Source organism: Indicator indicator, chromosome 14 (genome assembly GCF_027791375.1).
Source record: "Indicator indicator isolate 239-I01 chromosome 14, UM_Iind_1.1, whole genome shotgun sequence".
In the NCBI taxonomy this organism is placed as follows: Eukaryota; Metazoa; Chordata; class Aves; order Piciformes; family Indicatoridae; genus Indicator; species Indicator indicator.
Window position 1 is genome coordinate 23,178,814 of NC_072023.1, and position 17,989 is coordinate 23,196,802.

Genomic DNA, 17,989 nt, shown 5'->3' on the forward strand with positions numbered 1-17,989 from the left:
CTGTTCTGGCAGGACTCCATGATCTCCAGAGCTCCCTCAGCTCTGGAGAATACCCTCCTGGTATTCTTTGTCCTGCATTGTTACATGGGTAGATGATTAATGCTGTAAAGAGGGGTTGGTTTGGTTTGGGTTTTTTGTTCAATGTTGTCTCCCCACTCTGAGAGTGTAACATGGGCTGTAAACACTGACAGTGCCTCAATTGCCACAATCAGCAAAGCTGAAATCTGCTGACAGTTTAGGGGCCCTGCTGCATGCCTGCTTGACAAGAAAAGTTTGTTAAGGCAAGCTTTAAGAATCAGATGAGTTGATGGCTTCTGCATCTCACCTGAATCTTTTTGTTCCTCCAGCTCTTGTTGTACGCTTCCTGACCAAACGCTTCATCTGGGAGTATGACCCAACACTAGGTAGGTGGCATTTGATTCTGTGCATAATAGCATGGCTGAAGGAATAGAAAGGCAGAGAGTTAAATTTCCAAGCCTCAGCCAACCTTTAAATGAGCTGTGAAAAGCTTCTTCGCGGTCATTTAAAGCTGGAACAAATCCTTGTCCAAGATGGCCATGGCAGGGGGGTTGGAACTAGATGATCCTTGTGGTCCCTTCCAACCCTGACTGATTCTATGATTCTATGGCAGACCTGAGAGGCAGTCCTCACTCAGGCCAAAGGAGAATTCATGTCAGGCACATTTCTGCTCACACAGATGTCAGTGGGCACTTTGCCATGGATAGCAATTGCCATTAGCATTTCACTCTGAAAACTATTTAGTGTGGGGAAAAACAACCCAGCAAATAAAATTGGAAGCACTTAACAGTCTCTGCACCCACCATTTGGTAAATGTTTTGTCCTCACCTTCACACACAGGTTGTGGTTCACTTTTCTGGGTGACCAGATAGAGACACCAGTCATCAAAAGGACATCCATGTGTCACCTTCACCACTCTCAGCTGCACAGAAGCTGGCACAGATATCTCAAAAACCCTGTCATGCAGGTGCTCTGAATTAGAAACCTTGCTTACAAATTTGGGCCAAGGTCCAATTTCTTAGTATTTCCTAAGTTAGCATCTATTTGAGTGCTCTGCACCAGGGAAAATCCAGGCCAAGAAGTCTGAGATAAGGCATCCACATCTTAGAAGGCATCTTTAATACCTCAGGACTAAGCAATTTACATATGAAGTAGGGGGCTTGTGAAATTTCCTTTTCTCCTACAATCTCTTCCTGTCTCCTTCCTACCCTTTCTTTGGAGGCTCAAGCACAGATGATGCAGTTCCATATCTATTTATTTCTTAGGGCTCTTTCTCTAAGAGGTCACACTAAGAAAACACAGCAGAAACAAAGCCCAAAATTTATTGTCAAACCCAGGCAGCCCTTCCAGCAAAGGTATCCAGTATTGAACTACTGTCTTCAGTTAAGATGAAGAAATGGCAGATATCAGAAATCTCAGCTTGGGAAAAAGAATTCTTAGAACAACTTGAACCAAAATACATTCTTCCATCTGCTAATATCAATGTATCATTCAGTGATTTGTGTCACCTGCATTGAACAGCACAGTGGGATGTTCAGTTCATATCATTAGCATTAGTACTTCATGTGTCCAGCACTAATATAACATTTGAAGAGTTGGACAGGAGAAGCAGCATGCAAAGTGTTTTCCCTGAGTGTAGTCCAGGTTCATTAAATTCATACACAGGGACTTTGTATGCAAAAGTGCCTTTGTTTAAGCACAGAAGCAGAGGTATCAGCAAGATGCAAGTTTGATTATCTTTTACCCTACTATGCAGGCCCTCTGTTCTTTTCTGGTGTACAAGACTTGACATTGGTTTCTGTTTTACAAATGAATGCAACTGCATATTAACCATGCCCCTCAGGAATCTATTCACCTTCTGTTCACAACACAGAAAGCTTTCACCCAGACAGCAGTCCTACCTCAATAAGAGAACAATTAAATCTGCCCTGACTGAACTAAATTCCCAGGTTCTCATTCAGTTTAGAGGATAAGAGCTTAGAATCATAGAATTGTTAGGGTTTGGAAGGGACCTCAAGGATCAGCCAGTTCCAAACCCCCTGCCATGGACAGAGACACTTCACACTAGGTCAGGTTGCTCAGAGCCATATCCAGCCTGGCTGCAAAAACCTCCAGGTCTGAGGCTTCCACCACCTCCCTGGGCAACCTGTGCCAGTGTCTCACCACCCTCATGGTGTAAAACTTCTTCCTAGCATCCAACCTGAATCTACCCATTTCTAGTCTTGCTCCATTCCTCCCCCCCAGTCCTATCACTCCCTGACACCCTAAAAAGTCCCTCCCCAGCTTTCTTGGAGCCCCCTTCAGATACTGGAAGATCACAAGAAGGTCTCCTTGGAATCTTCTCTTCTCCAGACTGAACAGCCCCAATCATGTATTACAGTTATTGCAAAGCTAAGTGCTGTAAGTTGCTCAGAAGAAAAGGTTTGAGAAATGTGAAAGCTAATAAAATATTATTAAATAATATTATTAAATAAATAAATATTTAATAATATTATTAAATAAAATAAGTAATCTATTTCTTAATCACAGTAATCTCTAGTGGAAGCTACCCACCACAGAATGGGTAACTATAGATGAAACTGTGGATCATAAAAGGATTCAAAGGAGGCTCTGAAGTGTTAGGAAAAAAATATCTGACATTCTAACCACTATTCAAATATTAATCAATCAATCAATTAGAAATGTGCTAGATCTTAAAAAACTTTTTTTTTTTTTTCCTTGTATGAATAGAGGTTGAGGGAGCTGATAGTGTTCAGCCTGGAGAAGAGAAGGCTCCAGGGATACCTAATAGCAACTTCCCAGTACCTGAAGGGGGCTACAAGAAGGATGGAGAGAGACTGTTTGCAAAGACCTGCAGGGACAGGTTGAGAGGCAATGGCTTCAAACTAGAGAAGAGCAGATTGAGATTGGATGTTAGGAACAAGCAGTGGAACACCAGAACAGGTTGCCCAGGGAGGTGATTGTGGCCCCATCCCTGGAGATACTCAAGGTGAGGCTGGACAGGGCTCTGGGCAACCTGATCTAGTTGAGGATGTCCCTGCTGACTGCAGAGGGGGTTGGACTGGATGACCTATGGAGGTCTTTTCCAGCCCAGCCCATTCTGTGATTCTGAGAAACAGTGTTTTAAAGAACCCATTGCCATCATTATCATAATCATCCTGCAGAGATTTAGTGGCCAGCTACCTGTAAACATCACTGAGCTGAATTTACTGAGAAGCTTGAGCTGAACAGATTTATTTCTTCCTCATAGTCATGGACTGGTAGTTGGGTGGAAAGAGTGATATCTTATATTCCACCCTAAAAACCTTTGTGTCAGTGAGACTCATCTGCCCTAGAAGGAGAAGAAGTGGTTTTGTTAAGGAGTTTTGAAAGGGCAGGAGTAAAACAGATGCAAACTCTGCAGCTACTAAGCAACACAAGGTCTGGCCCAAAATCACTAGGACTCTGACAAAAATGTCCTATTTTTACTTTATTTCTCACATCAAGTTTTCAACCACTCATTAGCCCTCTGATGCAAGGAATCCCAGATAATTCCTATTTTTAGGCTAGTTTCAACCAAGCTGTACAAGGCCTGATGGAAATTCAACATTATCCTAAACTAAGGGTAAAAAAACCAAACCACACAACAAACTTTTCCCTCTTTTAATTCAAGGGTGGTACACTTTAACTGGAAAGGAAAAAACAACACCTTATAAATATTCTTTACTACTCTAACCTGCCAGAAGAAAATGAAAGACCATATTTTTAGCATCATCTGGGTATAGCACTGTAGCTCTAGGAACCAAATTGCAAACCATGAAATCAGTTTTTCTGGCAGGAGGAGCATCACTGAGTCCTGCAACCTTTGGCACATGAAGCTGCTGCTGAAGTCAGGGCTTTGCAGCTCTGCCACTTTTGTGCATGGGGTTGGATCTGTGCAAGCAGCACTAGGACTGCTGCATCTTCACAAAAACAGGGGAAACCTGATAGCAGCATTCCAGTACCTGAAGGGGGCTACAAGAAGGATGGGGAGAGACTGTTTGCAAGGACCTGCAGTGACAGGACAAAGGGCAATGGCTTCAAAGTAGAGAAGAGCAGATTTAGATTGGATATCAGGAAGTTGTTCTTCACAGGGTGGTGGAACACTGGAACTGGTTGTCCAGGGAGGTGATTGAGGCTCCCTCCCTGGAGATAGTCAAGGTGAGGCTCAACAAGGCCCTGGGCAGCCTGATCTAGTTGGGGATGTCCCTGCTGACTGCAGGGAGGTCAGACTGGATGACCTTTGGAGGTCCCTTCTGGCCTGGATCATTCTATGACTCTCTGATTCTATGCCAGTATCAACCCATCAGCTAGAAGCTGATTCTCTTCAGGGCAGCTGCACAAGGCTCAGCACATGATGCTCTCAGTACCCTGCAACTGTGACTGGCTCACAGCACCACAGTCAGCAGCTAACCAGGTTGTCTTCACATGTGCTAAGGTGTGGAGACCCCAGCACAGTCCCAGCCAACAGGGAAGTACACTGACAGGATGGGTGCCAGCTGCAGGCCTGCAGAGCAGGAGGATGCATTGCTGGCTTCTCACGTTCTTCTGAGCCAGGCAGTCAGATGGTTTGAAATGAATGTTACAGTGGAGCTCCAGACATTTCTAGCTGTGCTGGGTGCACATCCACAATGCTTTCATCCTGGTTACTTACCCCTTGGAAGGAGAAGAGGGGAGCAGAGGGAGCAATAAAGGCAAAGAGCCCTGCTGCTAAGAGCAGCAGCAACATCGCAGGACATGCCATGATTCTGTTCATTTCACTCTTCTCAGCCAAAGGGTAATAGCAGAGGTCATTTGGTGGGGAGTGTCAGCCATCAGGCTTGACTTAACCATCCTGTCTGATTAAATGGCAAGTCACTGCCAAAGTCCTGCCTTGTTGGCTGTTGTGTTTGTTTGAAAACAGTTCCTAATCTCTCAGGCTAAGTTGTTACCTGGCATTGTCAAAGCAGAGTTGCCACTTGCAATCTTGATTGATGATAACTCACACAACTATCTCACTCATGCAACAGAATCAGGAGGTCCAGTGAAAGATCTCTAGGTAGCAGTGGGCTGGAACTGCACATATGGAAAAACACAGTTGCTTTCTAAAATATTTAATATTTTTATTCACCATTAAACTTGTTAGCTTGTTAAATATGCACTGAGGAAGAGATCACTTCAGAGGTGATCTGCTGGAGAAGAACAGCCCTGTGGAGAAGGACCTGGCAGTCCTGGTGGGTAACAAATTACCCATGGGTCAGCAATGTGCCCTAGTGACCAAGGCAGCCAAAGGGATCCTGGGGTGCATTAAAAAGAATGTGTCCAGCAGATCCAGGGAGGTTCTCCTCCCCCTCTGCTCTGCCCTGGTGAGACAATATTCAATACTACATCCAGGTTTGGGCTCCCCAGTTCAAGAGGGACAGGGATCTGCTGGAGAGAGTCAAACAGAGAGCTACCAGGATGATTAAGGGACTGGAGCACTGCCTTGTGAGGAACAGGCTCCCTAGAGAGACTGTGGAGTCTCCTTCTCTGGAGACTTTCAAGGCCCATCTGGATGTGTTCCTGTGTGACCTGGACTGGATTCTATGGGGGGTTGGCCTCAATGATCTTTGGAGGTCCCTTCCAACCCCTAACAGGCTACCTTATGGCTTTCACCAACATGAATTAATGGCTATATATTTTTAAATGGAACACAACTTGCAAGTTAATAAGAACATTCAGTGAGATGTTAGAAGATGGAAAAGGATCTGAGGGTACTGGCCAAGAGCTGGCTGAATGTGAGCTAGCAGTACGCCCAGGTGGCCAAGAAGGCCACCATGAGCAGGGGGTGATTGCTCCCTGTACTCAGCACTGGTGAGGCAGCACCTTGAATATTGTGTTCAGCTTTGGAAGCCACACTACAGAAAAGACACTGAGGTGCTGGAGCATGTCCAGAGCAGGGTGATGAAGCTGGTGAAGGGTGTAAAGCACAAGTCTTAATGAGAAGTGGCTGAGGGAACTGGGGTTGCTTAGTCTGGAGAAAAAGAGGCTGAAGGGAGACATTCTAGCTCTTTGTACCTGAAAGGAGTTGAGCATCTCTCTTCTCCCAAGTCACAAACAACAGGACAAAAGGGAATAGTGTGGAATTGTGCCAGGAGAAGTTTAGGTTGGATATTAGGAAAAATCTCTGCAGAGTAGGAGTTGTTAAGCACCAGAACAGGTTGCCAGGGGAAGTGGTGGAGTCACTATTCCTGGAAGTATTTAAAAGATGTGTAGATGTGGTGCTTAGCAACATGGTTTGGTGGTAACTTGGCAGTGCTAGATCAGTGGTTGGACTTGATCTTAAAGGTCTTTTCCAACCTAAATGATTCTGTGATTGCAGAGCCTAAAAATACTTGGTCTGGCTAGGGCACCACTTAAGCCACAGCCTGAAAGCATTCCACAAAAATAAACAACACATCTGTGGTGGATTCATTACAGAACTGGAAATTTGTGCTGTATTTCAGTTTGTCTCCATGAAGAGATTCTTAGAAGCAGCATGACAAGAAGCATTCCTCTGTACCATTTCAGCAGCACTTGCCAGGGCCAGGGTGACAGCAGCCTGACAATTTGCCTGCCCCTGGGGCAGCTTGGCTTGAGGAGAGTGTGTCAGTGTGAGCTGAAATTCCCCCCACACCAACAATAACCAGGCTAGCTCAGTCTGGAAGCAAATAAAAACCATCACAGAGAGTTTGCAGCCTGCAAGCAGATACCCTACAGCAGCAGCATCACTGCAGGTGGTCCTCTTGGGGCTCACCCACCTCACTGCTGCCACAAAACCAGAGGGGTGTAAAGGTGTGTCACCTACCAGCCAGCATCATCTCAGGGATGGACATAGTCTATGGGGATGAGTTTCAGGGTATAAATGCAAAGACTTTTGTTTGGCCACCTACCCTCTGTGGCAGACTCCTAGCCTGTACACAGGACTCCCATGGAGCCTCAGTGACCCAGGGCTTCAAGCCAGGGTTTTCAAGTCTGTTGTGAATAGCTGTTCTGCTCAGTGCCAGTAGAGAGAAATAGCAGCCTAGATCTCCAAACTGGTGACATATGGGTTTGATGGGTAGACCACAAGATGGATTAAGAACTGGCTTGGTGGCCACACCCAAAGAGTTGCTGTCAATGGCTCCATGTCCCAGTGGAGGCCAGGGACAAGTGGAGTCCCTCAGGGCTCAGTCCTGGGACCAGTCTTGTTCAACATCTTTGTTGGTGCCATGGACAGAGGCATTGAGTGCACCCTCAGCAAGTTTGCTGATGACACCAAGCTGTGTGGTGCAGCAGACAGGCTGGAGGGAAGGGATCCATCCAGAGGGACCTGGACAGGCTGGAGAGGTGGGCACAAGCCAACCTCAGGAGGTTCAACAAGACCAAGTGCAGGGTCCTGCATCTGGGTCGAGGCAATCCCAAGCACAAATCCAGGCTGGGCAGGGACTGGCTGGAGAACAGCCCTGAGGAGAGGGACTTGGGGGTGCTGGGGGATGAGAAGCTCAACAGGAGCTGTCAGTGTGCACTTGCAGCCCAGAAAGCCAACCAGAGCCTGGGCTGCATCAAGAGAAGTGTGGCCAGCAGGGCAAGGGAGGTGATTCTCCTCCTCTGCTCAGCTCTGGTGAGACCCCACCTGGAGTACTGCATCCAGTTCTGGAGCCCCTAGTACAAGAGGGATCTGGACATGCTGGAAGGTGTCCAGAGAAGGGCCACCAGGATGAGCAGGGGGCTGGAGCTCCTCTGCTATGAGGAGAGACTGAAAGAGTTGGGGCTGTTCAGTCTGGGGAAAAGAAGGCTCTGAGGAGACCTTCTTGTGGCCTTCCAGTATTGAAGGGGGCTACAAGAAAGCTGGGGAGGGACTGGGGGGAATGAAATGAAGCTGGAAGTGGGGAGATTCAGACTGGACATGAGGAAGAAGTTCTTCCCCATGAGGGTGGTGAGAGCCTGGAATGGGTTGTCCAGGGAGGTGGTTGAGGCCCCATCCCTGGAGGTGTTTAAGGCCAGGCTGGATGAGGCTCTGGCCAGCCTGCTGTAGTGTGAGGTGTCCCTGGCCATGGCAGGGGGGTTGGAACTGGATGATCCTTGTGGTCCCTTCCAATCCTGACTGATTCTATGATTCTATGATCTCATCAATTTCCCCCACCAGCTGATGGCAACACCCAGAATTTAAGGTGTCTTCACCTGGCTTCAAGGTTGAAGACATGTTATGGTATGCCATCAAAGAAGTGATACTTTGAGTCTCACAGTGGAGATGCTGAATCAGAGGAAGTCATTAAGGGAACTGGTAAATTTCTTTCTCTGAGGGAGCTAGAAAGGAGGAAACCCAGAGAGTCATCACAGCAGCAGGCAGCACTGATGACCTGCGGAATAATTCATGAGCAACATCAAATTACCTGCTTCATAAACTGTGACATGCAGGGAGAACCTCCTTGATCAAGTGGTGAAAATCCATCACATCTATGGCTAAGTGAGTGCTTTTGCAAAGTAAGTTTCACAGTGTTTCTCTGAGAACACTTTTGTTGCCCTACCGTAACTGGCACAATTTGCTAGCTGAAATCAGAGCTGGGATATTGAAGAGGTGTTTTTTTAACAAGAGGGGACTCTGGGTTATGTGATTTATTCCAACTGAGCTCTTTGAAGTGCAGTTTATGTAGAGGCACAAGGACTTAAACCATCTATTTTTAGCATACAGAGGACATAAACCAAGCAGAGTCCTTCATCTCAAAGGGTTTTAAATCCTTTCAGTAAGTAGTACTCAAGATTTAAGGCTCACATATCAGAGGTGTTTCTCCAAAGACTGAATTTTAAACCAAAGTCTACTTATAAAAATAACAGCAACCAAGGAGGTGGCTTTGTTGACCTGCTAAACCTTGCTTGGCTTCCTCACACCATCACTAGATGTCTTTCTTGAGATGTTTGCATATTTCATAAAACCTTGCTAATCCTCTGGAAGGGAAACTGCCTCTGGGCAGATCATCAGCAGAAAAGTGCATGGCAGACCAGGCTGTCTACTGAGGCAATGAGACAAAAAGCGCAGGGGAACAGTTCACAGGATGTTAGGGGTTGGAAGGGACCTCTGGAGAGCTTCAGGTCTAACCCCCCTGCCAGAGCAGGACCATAGAATCCAGCACAGGTCACACAGGAACACATCCAGACAGGGCTGGAAAGGTCCCAGAGGAGACTCCACAACCTCTCAGGAGCCTGTTCCAGTGCTCTGGGACCCTTACAGTGAAGAAGTTCCTCCTCATGTTGAGGTGGAACCTCCCGTGCTGTATTTATATCCGTTCCCCCTTGCCCTATCCCAGGGTGTAACTGAGCAGAGCCTGTCCCCTCCCTCCTGAGCCCCAGCCCTCAGATATTTATAAACATTTATCAAATTCCCTCTCAGTCTTCTCCTCTCCAGACTAACCAGCCCCAGGTCTCTCAGCCTCTCCTCACCAGGCAGTGCTCCAGTCCCTTCAGCATCCTTGTAGCCCTCCCTTGGACTCTCTCCAGCAGATCCCTCTCCCTCTTGAACTGGGGAGCCCAGAACTGGATGTAGTATTCCAGGTGAGGTCTCACCAGGGCAGAGTAGAGGGGGAGAAAAACCTGCCTGGATCTGCTGGACACACTCCTCTCAATGCCCCCCAGGATCCCATTGGCCCTCTTGGCCACCAGGGCACATTGCTGACCCATGCAGAACTTGTAGAAACAACCCAAAGAGAGCAGTGAGAGTACCTCCAAACTGACTTCCATCGAAATGTTGATGACCAACACCAGCTTAGCACTGGGAGCCAAGACCTCCTTCAGAATAAGCTTCTCTAGCAATATCTTTCTGGATAATTTGTTGTCAGTGTGGCCATGATGAAGAGCTCAAGTCCTCAGTCCAAACACAGTTCTGAAGGGCTGTCTTTGCTCTCTGGTTTGTTCAACTGCCATGTTGTCTGACGAGCTGCAATACCACCTGAACACTAACTCCTCATCCCCAGGATGGCCTTCCCTGAGGCATATGACAAGTTGAAGAAACAGATGGTTTTGTGTACTGTAGATTTCTAGTTTTCTTGACTTGTGCCTCACTCAGCAGTTTGTCTCAGCACTCCTGGAGGTTTACTGCCTTACTCTACCATAAAAATACTAACTCTCAGCAGCACAGCTGAGAAAGAAACAACCCAGACAGAAAACAGAACTTCAAACAAACAGGCTCATACTAAAATAAGCATTAATAAATCATTCAGTGATGGCCCCTTCAGCCCTAGGGTGTAAAGGTTGACAGAACAGCAGTCCCAAGGGGAAGCCTCCCCTCCTAGCCTTCTCCTCTTGCTTTTGCTGCACATCAGGGCACTGTGAGGCTACACAGTGCTACAGACCAGATCATTGACATGCTGATGATTACAAATAACCATTTTCCACAGCCAGCAAGAGAGGAGAGTGCTGCCATCATCATGCAGAATTTGGCCTTCTGCATTTTTCCTCTGAATACCCATGTTGACAACTGCAGCTTATCCAAGCACAAGCTAGGAATAACATGTGGGGTCCAGGATGGGCCGTGAGCCAAAATGAGCTGGAATAGTAACCAAACATTTGGGGTTAGGAGGGATGGCTGCCAACCCATGTTTCAGGAAGTGCCATGACAAATGTGCAGACACTTAATAAATTGCTGGAAAAGAGCCTTATTTTCAAGCCAACAAGCTGTAGCTCTAGCTCCAGCTATTAGCAGCCTCAGTTTTCATTAGCAAAATTATTCATTTCTTCTGCCTCAGTGCTTAAGGGATTCAGTTGTCAATTGACCAAATTGTGCCTTCCTAGGTATCTTCCTGGCCTTCTATTTTTTCCCCTCCCCTATTTCAAAACAGTAGAAACATTACTGAACTTGATATACATTTCATGTGTTACATCATTTTTACCATCCTCCTCAGCAGTAAGAGTTGGTCCTGAATGCATTATGGCAATGAGCTGTGGAAGCATTTTGGATTTCTCTGAGGTGTTTGTAAGGGAATGGACTGGTATGGCCTAGAGCAGCTTAAACCTCCAATGCTGGCTCCTCAAATGCTCAGCACAGAGTTGAAATGATGAAAATCTAATTGAGAGCAGCAGAGGAAGATGCAAAAAAAAAAAAAATACAACATGGGAAGCAGTGATCTGAAAATGTGGTTTGTTTTCATGGAAGAGAATCATAGAATCAGTCAGGGTTGGAAGGGACCACAAGGATCATCCAGTTCTAACACCCCTGCCATGGGCAGGGACACCTCACACTAGATCATTCTGGCCAGAGCCTCAGTTTTCTTTCATGTGTCTCAAGATGAAGATATTCCTGATGCCAGAGATAAACAAAAAAAAAAAAAGGATTTTGGTGGCAGCTCAACAGACAGCAAAAGTCAGGAGTGTCAGTGGTTGGTTTTGCTATAGCTACAGCTGCAAAATATTTGGTCCCTACTTTTCTCACTCATAATATTCTGAGATGTTCTGCAGATGAGCTGAAGTTTCCAGTGCTTTTGCACCTTCAGGAGAGCAGACTTTCCTCCCCCCAGCCCCCTTTTGCTTGTTTTAGGTGTGAGAAAAGTCTTGCAGGTTAGTTTTCATTTACATTGGCAGAAATAAGGTGAAACTCACAGCTTTGCCAACACAGATTTCTTGCCACAATCAAAAAAAAAAAAGTGTAGCAATATATGGCTTATTTAGTCTTAAACTTGTCATAAGCCTAATTCCCACCAGGAACTAAGGCCTCTGCTTAGTGTTGGTGGGAAAGTTACATCAGAAATTCAAAACCCAGGACAATTAAAGCCTTGAAGCTTGCTCCTTACTGATGGGCACTGCTCTGGCTTTGTTGGGTTGGGTTTAGCAGTTGCTTTAGTATGTCTTAATGAATCCAGTTGCCTAGACATTTCCTCTGCCTATCTCAAGTAGAAGCTGGATCAGGACAGAATCATGGAACATTAGAGGTTGGAAGGGACCTCAAGAGATCATCAGGTCCAACCCCCCCCTGCCAGAGCAGGATCACCCAGAGTAGTCCACACAAGAATGTATCCAGGTGGGTTTGGAAAGTCTCCAGAGAAGGAGACTCCACAACCCCCCTGGGCAGCCTGTTCCAGGGCTCTGTCACCCTCACTGTAAAGAAGTTTCTCCTCATGTTGAGGTGAAATCTTCCATGTTCAAGTTTGTATCCATTGGTCCTTGTCTTACTACTCTGCACCACTGAAAAGAGCCTGGCGCATTCCACTTGACACCCACCCCTCAGCTATTGATAGATATTGATCAGATCCCCTCTCAGTCTTCTCTTCTCCAGACTAAACAGCCCCAGGGCTCTCAGTCTCTCTTCACAGGGGAGATGCTCAAAGTCCCCTAAGCATCCTCATGGCTCTCCATTGGAGTCTCTCCAGCAGATCTCTGTCTCTTGAATTGGGGAGCCCAGAACTGGATATAGTATTCCAGGTGTGGTCTCACTAGGGCAGAGTAGAGGGGGAAAAACCTCCCTAGACCTATAGGGAAACCGATAGGAAAGAAAATATAACACTACTCCCCAAAAGAAATCAGTCTTTGCATGCAAAAGTGCTGTGCAGCAGAACTCAACATTTCTGGATGTATATTCAAGAAAATTGTATTTGAAGATTCCTTTTTTATTCTATTGTAGACTAATGTTATACCTCCCAAGTGTTCTACCTACAAAGCAGGTTTTGCCTTCATAGCAAGATGAGAACTTTATGGTTTGATGCAGGCACTACCCATCTGTTACCTTTCTTCTTCATTAACAATTGGAAACCATGATAAAAACCAAACCACTCACTAAGCACTAAGCACCAGTGTAGTTTTGACACCAAGTCTGAGAAGGGCAAAACATATCCCTGAGGTTTCTTGTCTATCTGTGAGGTTTTAGCCACATAGCTATGGCTATAATACAGAGGCATCACCTGGTGCAAATGGCAGTCTGAAGCTCAGAAAGTTTCCTATAGTCATCTTGAGAGCCGTTGGCACAGTGCTGCACTTTGCTCTTTCTACTTGCCCATGGATTCAACTGACCAGTTTTAGACTAAGTGCTTCTGAGGTGCACTTTATCCCAGGAGAGAGATCAGAGCAGCTATATTCAGCACCTATTTTACTTAACTCCAAAAAAAAAAAGAGTCAAGGGTGTTTAGCTGAAACACAGACACCTATGTTGATGATTGCTTCAGTTAGGGACCCAGCAGTTAGCTCAAGTCAGCCACTTCCTATCTATCCACAAGTCTCAGAAAAACAAAAAGTAGGTTAAAAAAAAAAAAAAAATCCCAAAGCAAGGCACTGCCTTTGTAAAGTACCATGGGATCAATGTAAGCAGACTGGAAAACACAACTTCAGGGTCCATGGCTTACAGATTCTTCAGATGTTTCTGTTCCCTTGCAGGAGGAGCCATGTCTGTGCTGACAGCAAAACCCACTTTAAAGGTCCAGCTGTTTTACACTCCTTGTTAACATTCACCCAGCTACCACACATTCCAAAGCACAGGAACAGGCACATACTTCCTAGGATATATTCACAGCGGTCTGACTCAAATCAATGCTGCTCATCCAGGAGCAAATTCCATCCCAACGGGAGCAGCCGGAGTGAGTTAAACTTGCAACCTAAGGTGCTACTGGAGTCCTGTTTTGAGACCTGGAGTATCCTGTAAGAATCCTGCTGCTTTTCTCCCGTTTCACAGGGAAGGGCCATGTGGCCTACCACACTCTGCCTCCCTGAGAGGGCCATTTCACAGATATGCTGCAAACGTGGTCAGATGTTTACTTTCTCAGGTTGTGTGGACCAATTCCTAACAGCTACTTGTCAAGTAGGGACAGATGGTTGGAGGTATTCAGGCACTGCAAAGCCTAAACAAGCAAGGAGCCTACTATCAGATTACTCACTCTGCAAGCCATCTCTTCCTCACAACACTCTCCCCTAAAGAAGCAAAACATAACTTCCTAAATGGCCTCAGATGAGGAATGCTGCACAGGAAGTCCCAACCTAGTACTCACATGTTAGCTGCTGAAATAACTTGTGGAAGGTGCATCACTGCAGCTTCCACACCAAACTACAGCTCCTGCCTTTGCTGCTGAGGGAAGCTTCGGCAGCTAGGGGGATGCACAGAAGGGACAGATAAGACACACCACAGAGATACTTAGAGATGTCTTACCATGATGTGGAGGTATAGCCTCAGGAGCACAAAGATAGAACTCCAGCTCCTTCAACAGCCTTGCAAAAACTAAACAGAAGGGGTATTTAAAGGCTTTGAAAGGGCCAGTCTTCATTGCCTGAAACCCTACAGCAAGCTGGGTTGCCATCTGCCTAATCAAATTGACCATTTGTCCCAATTAGAGGCAGCTGTAGCCTTAAAGGGACTAAGGGGGCACAGAAAGGAGGTGACATTTTTGGGTTTGGGAAGAGTGTTTGTAGCACTGACAACACCGAAACATTCACAGGTATGAAGAGGTGACACTATTAAGTGCATAACAACACCACCAACAAAGGCATTCACCAAGCATGGGCCCTTTGCAGAACTTCAAAGGACCTCCTTAATGATGTCCTTCATTCCTCTTGAGGAGATTTGCATCAAATATAAGAATCCTGTCCCTGACAGTGCAATCCCTGGCCACAGTTTTGCAGCATACACATTTGCCTTTTGATACAGGACATCTGTGAGCTAGCAGCAGCAATAAATCTGCTCATTTTCCAAGTTTCAGGTCAAATGCTATCAAATTGAACTTCTCTGCTCATTAAGATAAAACAAGCTCTTTTGTCATTAGCTTTCTGATTAAGTGCCTGCTTCCAGAACCTAGGACACAGCAGAGAGGTTTCTTTTTATCCTGTGGCATAGTGTGAACACTTAATGCCCACTGCTTATCCTTGTATGTCATACACAGGAAAATCACTGCTTGAGCCCTTGCTAGAAGAGGGGAATGTGATTCTCTCAGCCTGTTTCAAAAAGGCATTCCTGAAATAACTAACTGGTCTGTGATTTTATCACAGTGTAAGGCCTGGGCTTAGTGGTTAAGTTCCCTGATCTGCAGCTGTACTGGTTTTGATCTTGTGAGGCTTCAAGCTATGCAATGTTGAGCTGGATAGTTTGAGAGTAGCTGTATTGTCTTTCCTAGGTGGGCAGCCCTCACTATAAGCACACAGGAAAAATGCACTACATCCTTGCAGAGCTCTTTGCCACAGGAAGCTTTGTCCTGTTGTCAGGTGCAGAGTCCACAGGCACAGCCCTTTGCAGGTGTGAAAGAGGGAAGGAAAGTCTTATGCCCTGTGGGGAGAGGTAAAAGAGTCACTGTTTGTCCTTGTTTAAGGCCAGACAGATCTTCTATTGCCCCAAGAGGGACAGAAGAATGACACTCACACGAATGGACTGGGGAGTGATGCAAAATTTAAATGGAAAAGCAATTAGTGTCTTACTATGCTACAAAGCACAGTAGCAAAGATCTCCCCAAAGTGTATAGAGTCCCTTACAGCACACCCAAAAGCCTCCCAACTCTTCCCTTCTCCCCACCTGAATGTATACTCAAACCCCCCAGGGCTCTTTCTTCCGCCCCTACTGCTAGGCTAGGCTCAGGCTGGCCAGGTCTGAGACTGCCCCCCCACCCCCCCCCTCCTGGCATTAGACCTAGACAGGCCTAAGAGGCCTTGAGATACTCCCCCACCATTACCCGATAGGGAGCATCTCCCATGGGAGCAGAGAGGGAAGAAAGAGGAAGAGAATGACTTTGCAGATAGATTGATAGGGGACAGGATTTATGGGTAGAAATAGGCTGTTTCCTGTGTCCACCTGACTGTGTTGGACACTCAGGACACCAGAGGTGTAACCTATGTGGCAGTAACAGGAGGCACCCAGCCTAAACTGCTACACCATTGTAGAAAGGAGGACTTGAGTATGCCCCAGAAGGGCTGGAAGAGCTCCAACAAATACAATCTAATGAAGCAGTACATCACATCTCAGGTCTTGTGCTGGGGTAGCTGTAAAGAAGATTAAAAAAAAAAAAAAAGAACCAAAATTTTCTTTTCATGTGTTTCAAAAATTGTGTTCCTCTTCTAGAGTCTACATACCGTCACCAAGCTACCATTGATGATGAGGTGGTTTCCATGGAGATACTAGACACAGCTGGGCAGGTGCGTGGCCACATGTGCTATTATCCAGTACCTTGGCTCCAACAGACAGAGGAGGGGAGTGTGGTGGAGGCAGCAAGCTAGTGGGAATCTCTATCTCTGGGAATACAGATTTGCTTCTGAGCAGAGCCTCCTCTCCTCCAACACCATCAGCTTGCTGCTGAAGCTGGAGTGCTGGATCCAGACCTTTCTGCAAGGGACTCTGTTTAGAGTTTGTAGACACTGGAAGCAAGCAAGTCAGGGTTTATTCTGGGAATGAAATGATTTTGTCCTCGTTCCTTGATTCACAGCCAACCCAACAACATGTTAATATTATGCACCATTTTTTTACAGTTAGGCAATGAGGTTTGACAGCCTCAGCCAATGATTCCCACCAAAGTGAGATGCAATTCAGTCATAGTCAGATCTCCCTCCCTCTCTAAACATGGCAAATGCTCACACTGCATAGTCTTATGCAGTTGGTGTGTTGGGTAGCATTCAGCAGAGGCCCTCTTCCACTTGTCTGCTACCAGGCCATGGCACCTTGTTAGAGCAGATCTCCTATGCTTTGTGATAAAAAAGGGGATGTGCATAAAGTGTAATGTAAAGCAGATGTACATGGCTTTGCAGGCTTTGGAGGACCCATGTCTCTCTGAAGGCCTGGTGTCTTCTTCATAAATCAAATTCTTAAGGTTGGTGTCTGTTGTGGTGGGTTGAAAATTTCCCCCCCCCCCAGCATTACATTTGCCAGACCAGCTCAGCTGGAAGCAAATGAAAGCTGTATTTACAAGCAAAACTACAATCTACAATGAAATACAACTAATAGGTACAAAATATACAATATTTACAGGTATTTACAATTAATAAACAGCACAAGGACCCCCCCTGGCCAAAGATCGGGGAGCTGCTAATAGCTTCTCCCTCCCTGCCTCCCCCTTACCCCGCTGTACACAAAGGGACAAATGAAAGAGCAGAGAGATGTTAGAACTTAGCCAAAACAATGCAGCCAAGGTCAAGCAGAAGCCAGCAGAAGCACAAAGTTAGTATCTGCCAGCCCAAGGAAGCGAGAGCAAGATTATTTCCCTAACTCATTCTCATGGCAGATATCTCTCCAATGGGATTGTTTAGAACTATCACTGTTTTCCTTTTTTACACCCAATGGTGATTTATTTACATTCTACCACTTCCTGTTCAGGAGCTGTGGAAAATTTTAAAAGGCATAGGCTAAAACTGCCACAGTGTCTCTTCCAAACAGGAGGATGCCATTCAGAAGGAAGGCCACGTTCGGTGGGGCGAAGGCTTCGTGCTGGTTTACGACATCACGGACAGAGGCAGCTTTGAGGAAGTGCTGCCGCTGAAAAACTTGTTGGATGAAGTGAAAAAACCCAAAAACGTCACCCTGATCCTAGTGGGGAACAAAGCAGACTTGGATCACTCCAGGCAGGTCAGCACTGAGGAAGGTGAAAAGCTGGCCACAGAACTAGCTTGTGCTTTTTATGAGTGCTCTGCTTGCACGGGGGAGGGCAACATTATGGAGGCCTTCTACGAGCTCTGTCGCGAGGTGCGGCGGCGGAAGATGGTCCAGGGCAAGACTCGGAGACGGAGCTCCACCACCCACGTCAAGCAGGCAATTAATAAGATGCTCACCAAAATCAGCAGCTAAAAAAAAAAAGAGAAGTGCTAAAGCCAGAGAAGCATTTAAGAGCATCTTAGCTTGGAGTAGGGATGAGGCAGGCAGAGCGCATTGAATTAAAAATTGCTTTGCAATTAAAAACAAAACAAAAAAAAAACACATAGAAAAGACAAACTGCACCACTTTTTCAAGGAGACAGGGTCAGACTTTTATTTTTTTCCTGTTTCCAAGTGTATTTAGCCACACTGCTTCTGGCTAACGTGGGAAAAAAAAAGAAAA

The 17,989-nt window shown here is 46.1% G+C and overlaps 1 protein-coding gene across 2 annotated transcripts in view; it reads left to right on the top strand.

Moving 5' to 3' along the window:
* Positions 1–17,740, top strand: part of RERG (RAS like estrogen regulated growth inhibitor) — a 140,193-nt gene extending 122,453 nt beyond the window's left edge. The window contains exons 2-4 of one of the 2 annotated variants that reach the window (XM_054386553.1): positions 348–404; positions 16,028–16,101; positions 17,333–17,740. In XM_054386553.1, coding sequence (XP_054242528.1) covers positions 348–404; positions 16,028–16,101; positions 17,333–17,740 — 539 coding nt within the window. The remainder of the gene's footprint in view (positions 1–347; positions 405–16,027; positions 16,102–17,332) is intronic. The other variant, XM_054386554.1, reaches the window with a different exon arrangement.
* The last annotated feature ends 249 nt before the right edge of the window (positions 17,741–17,989 follow it).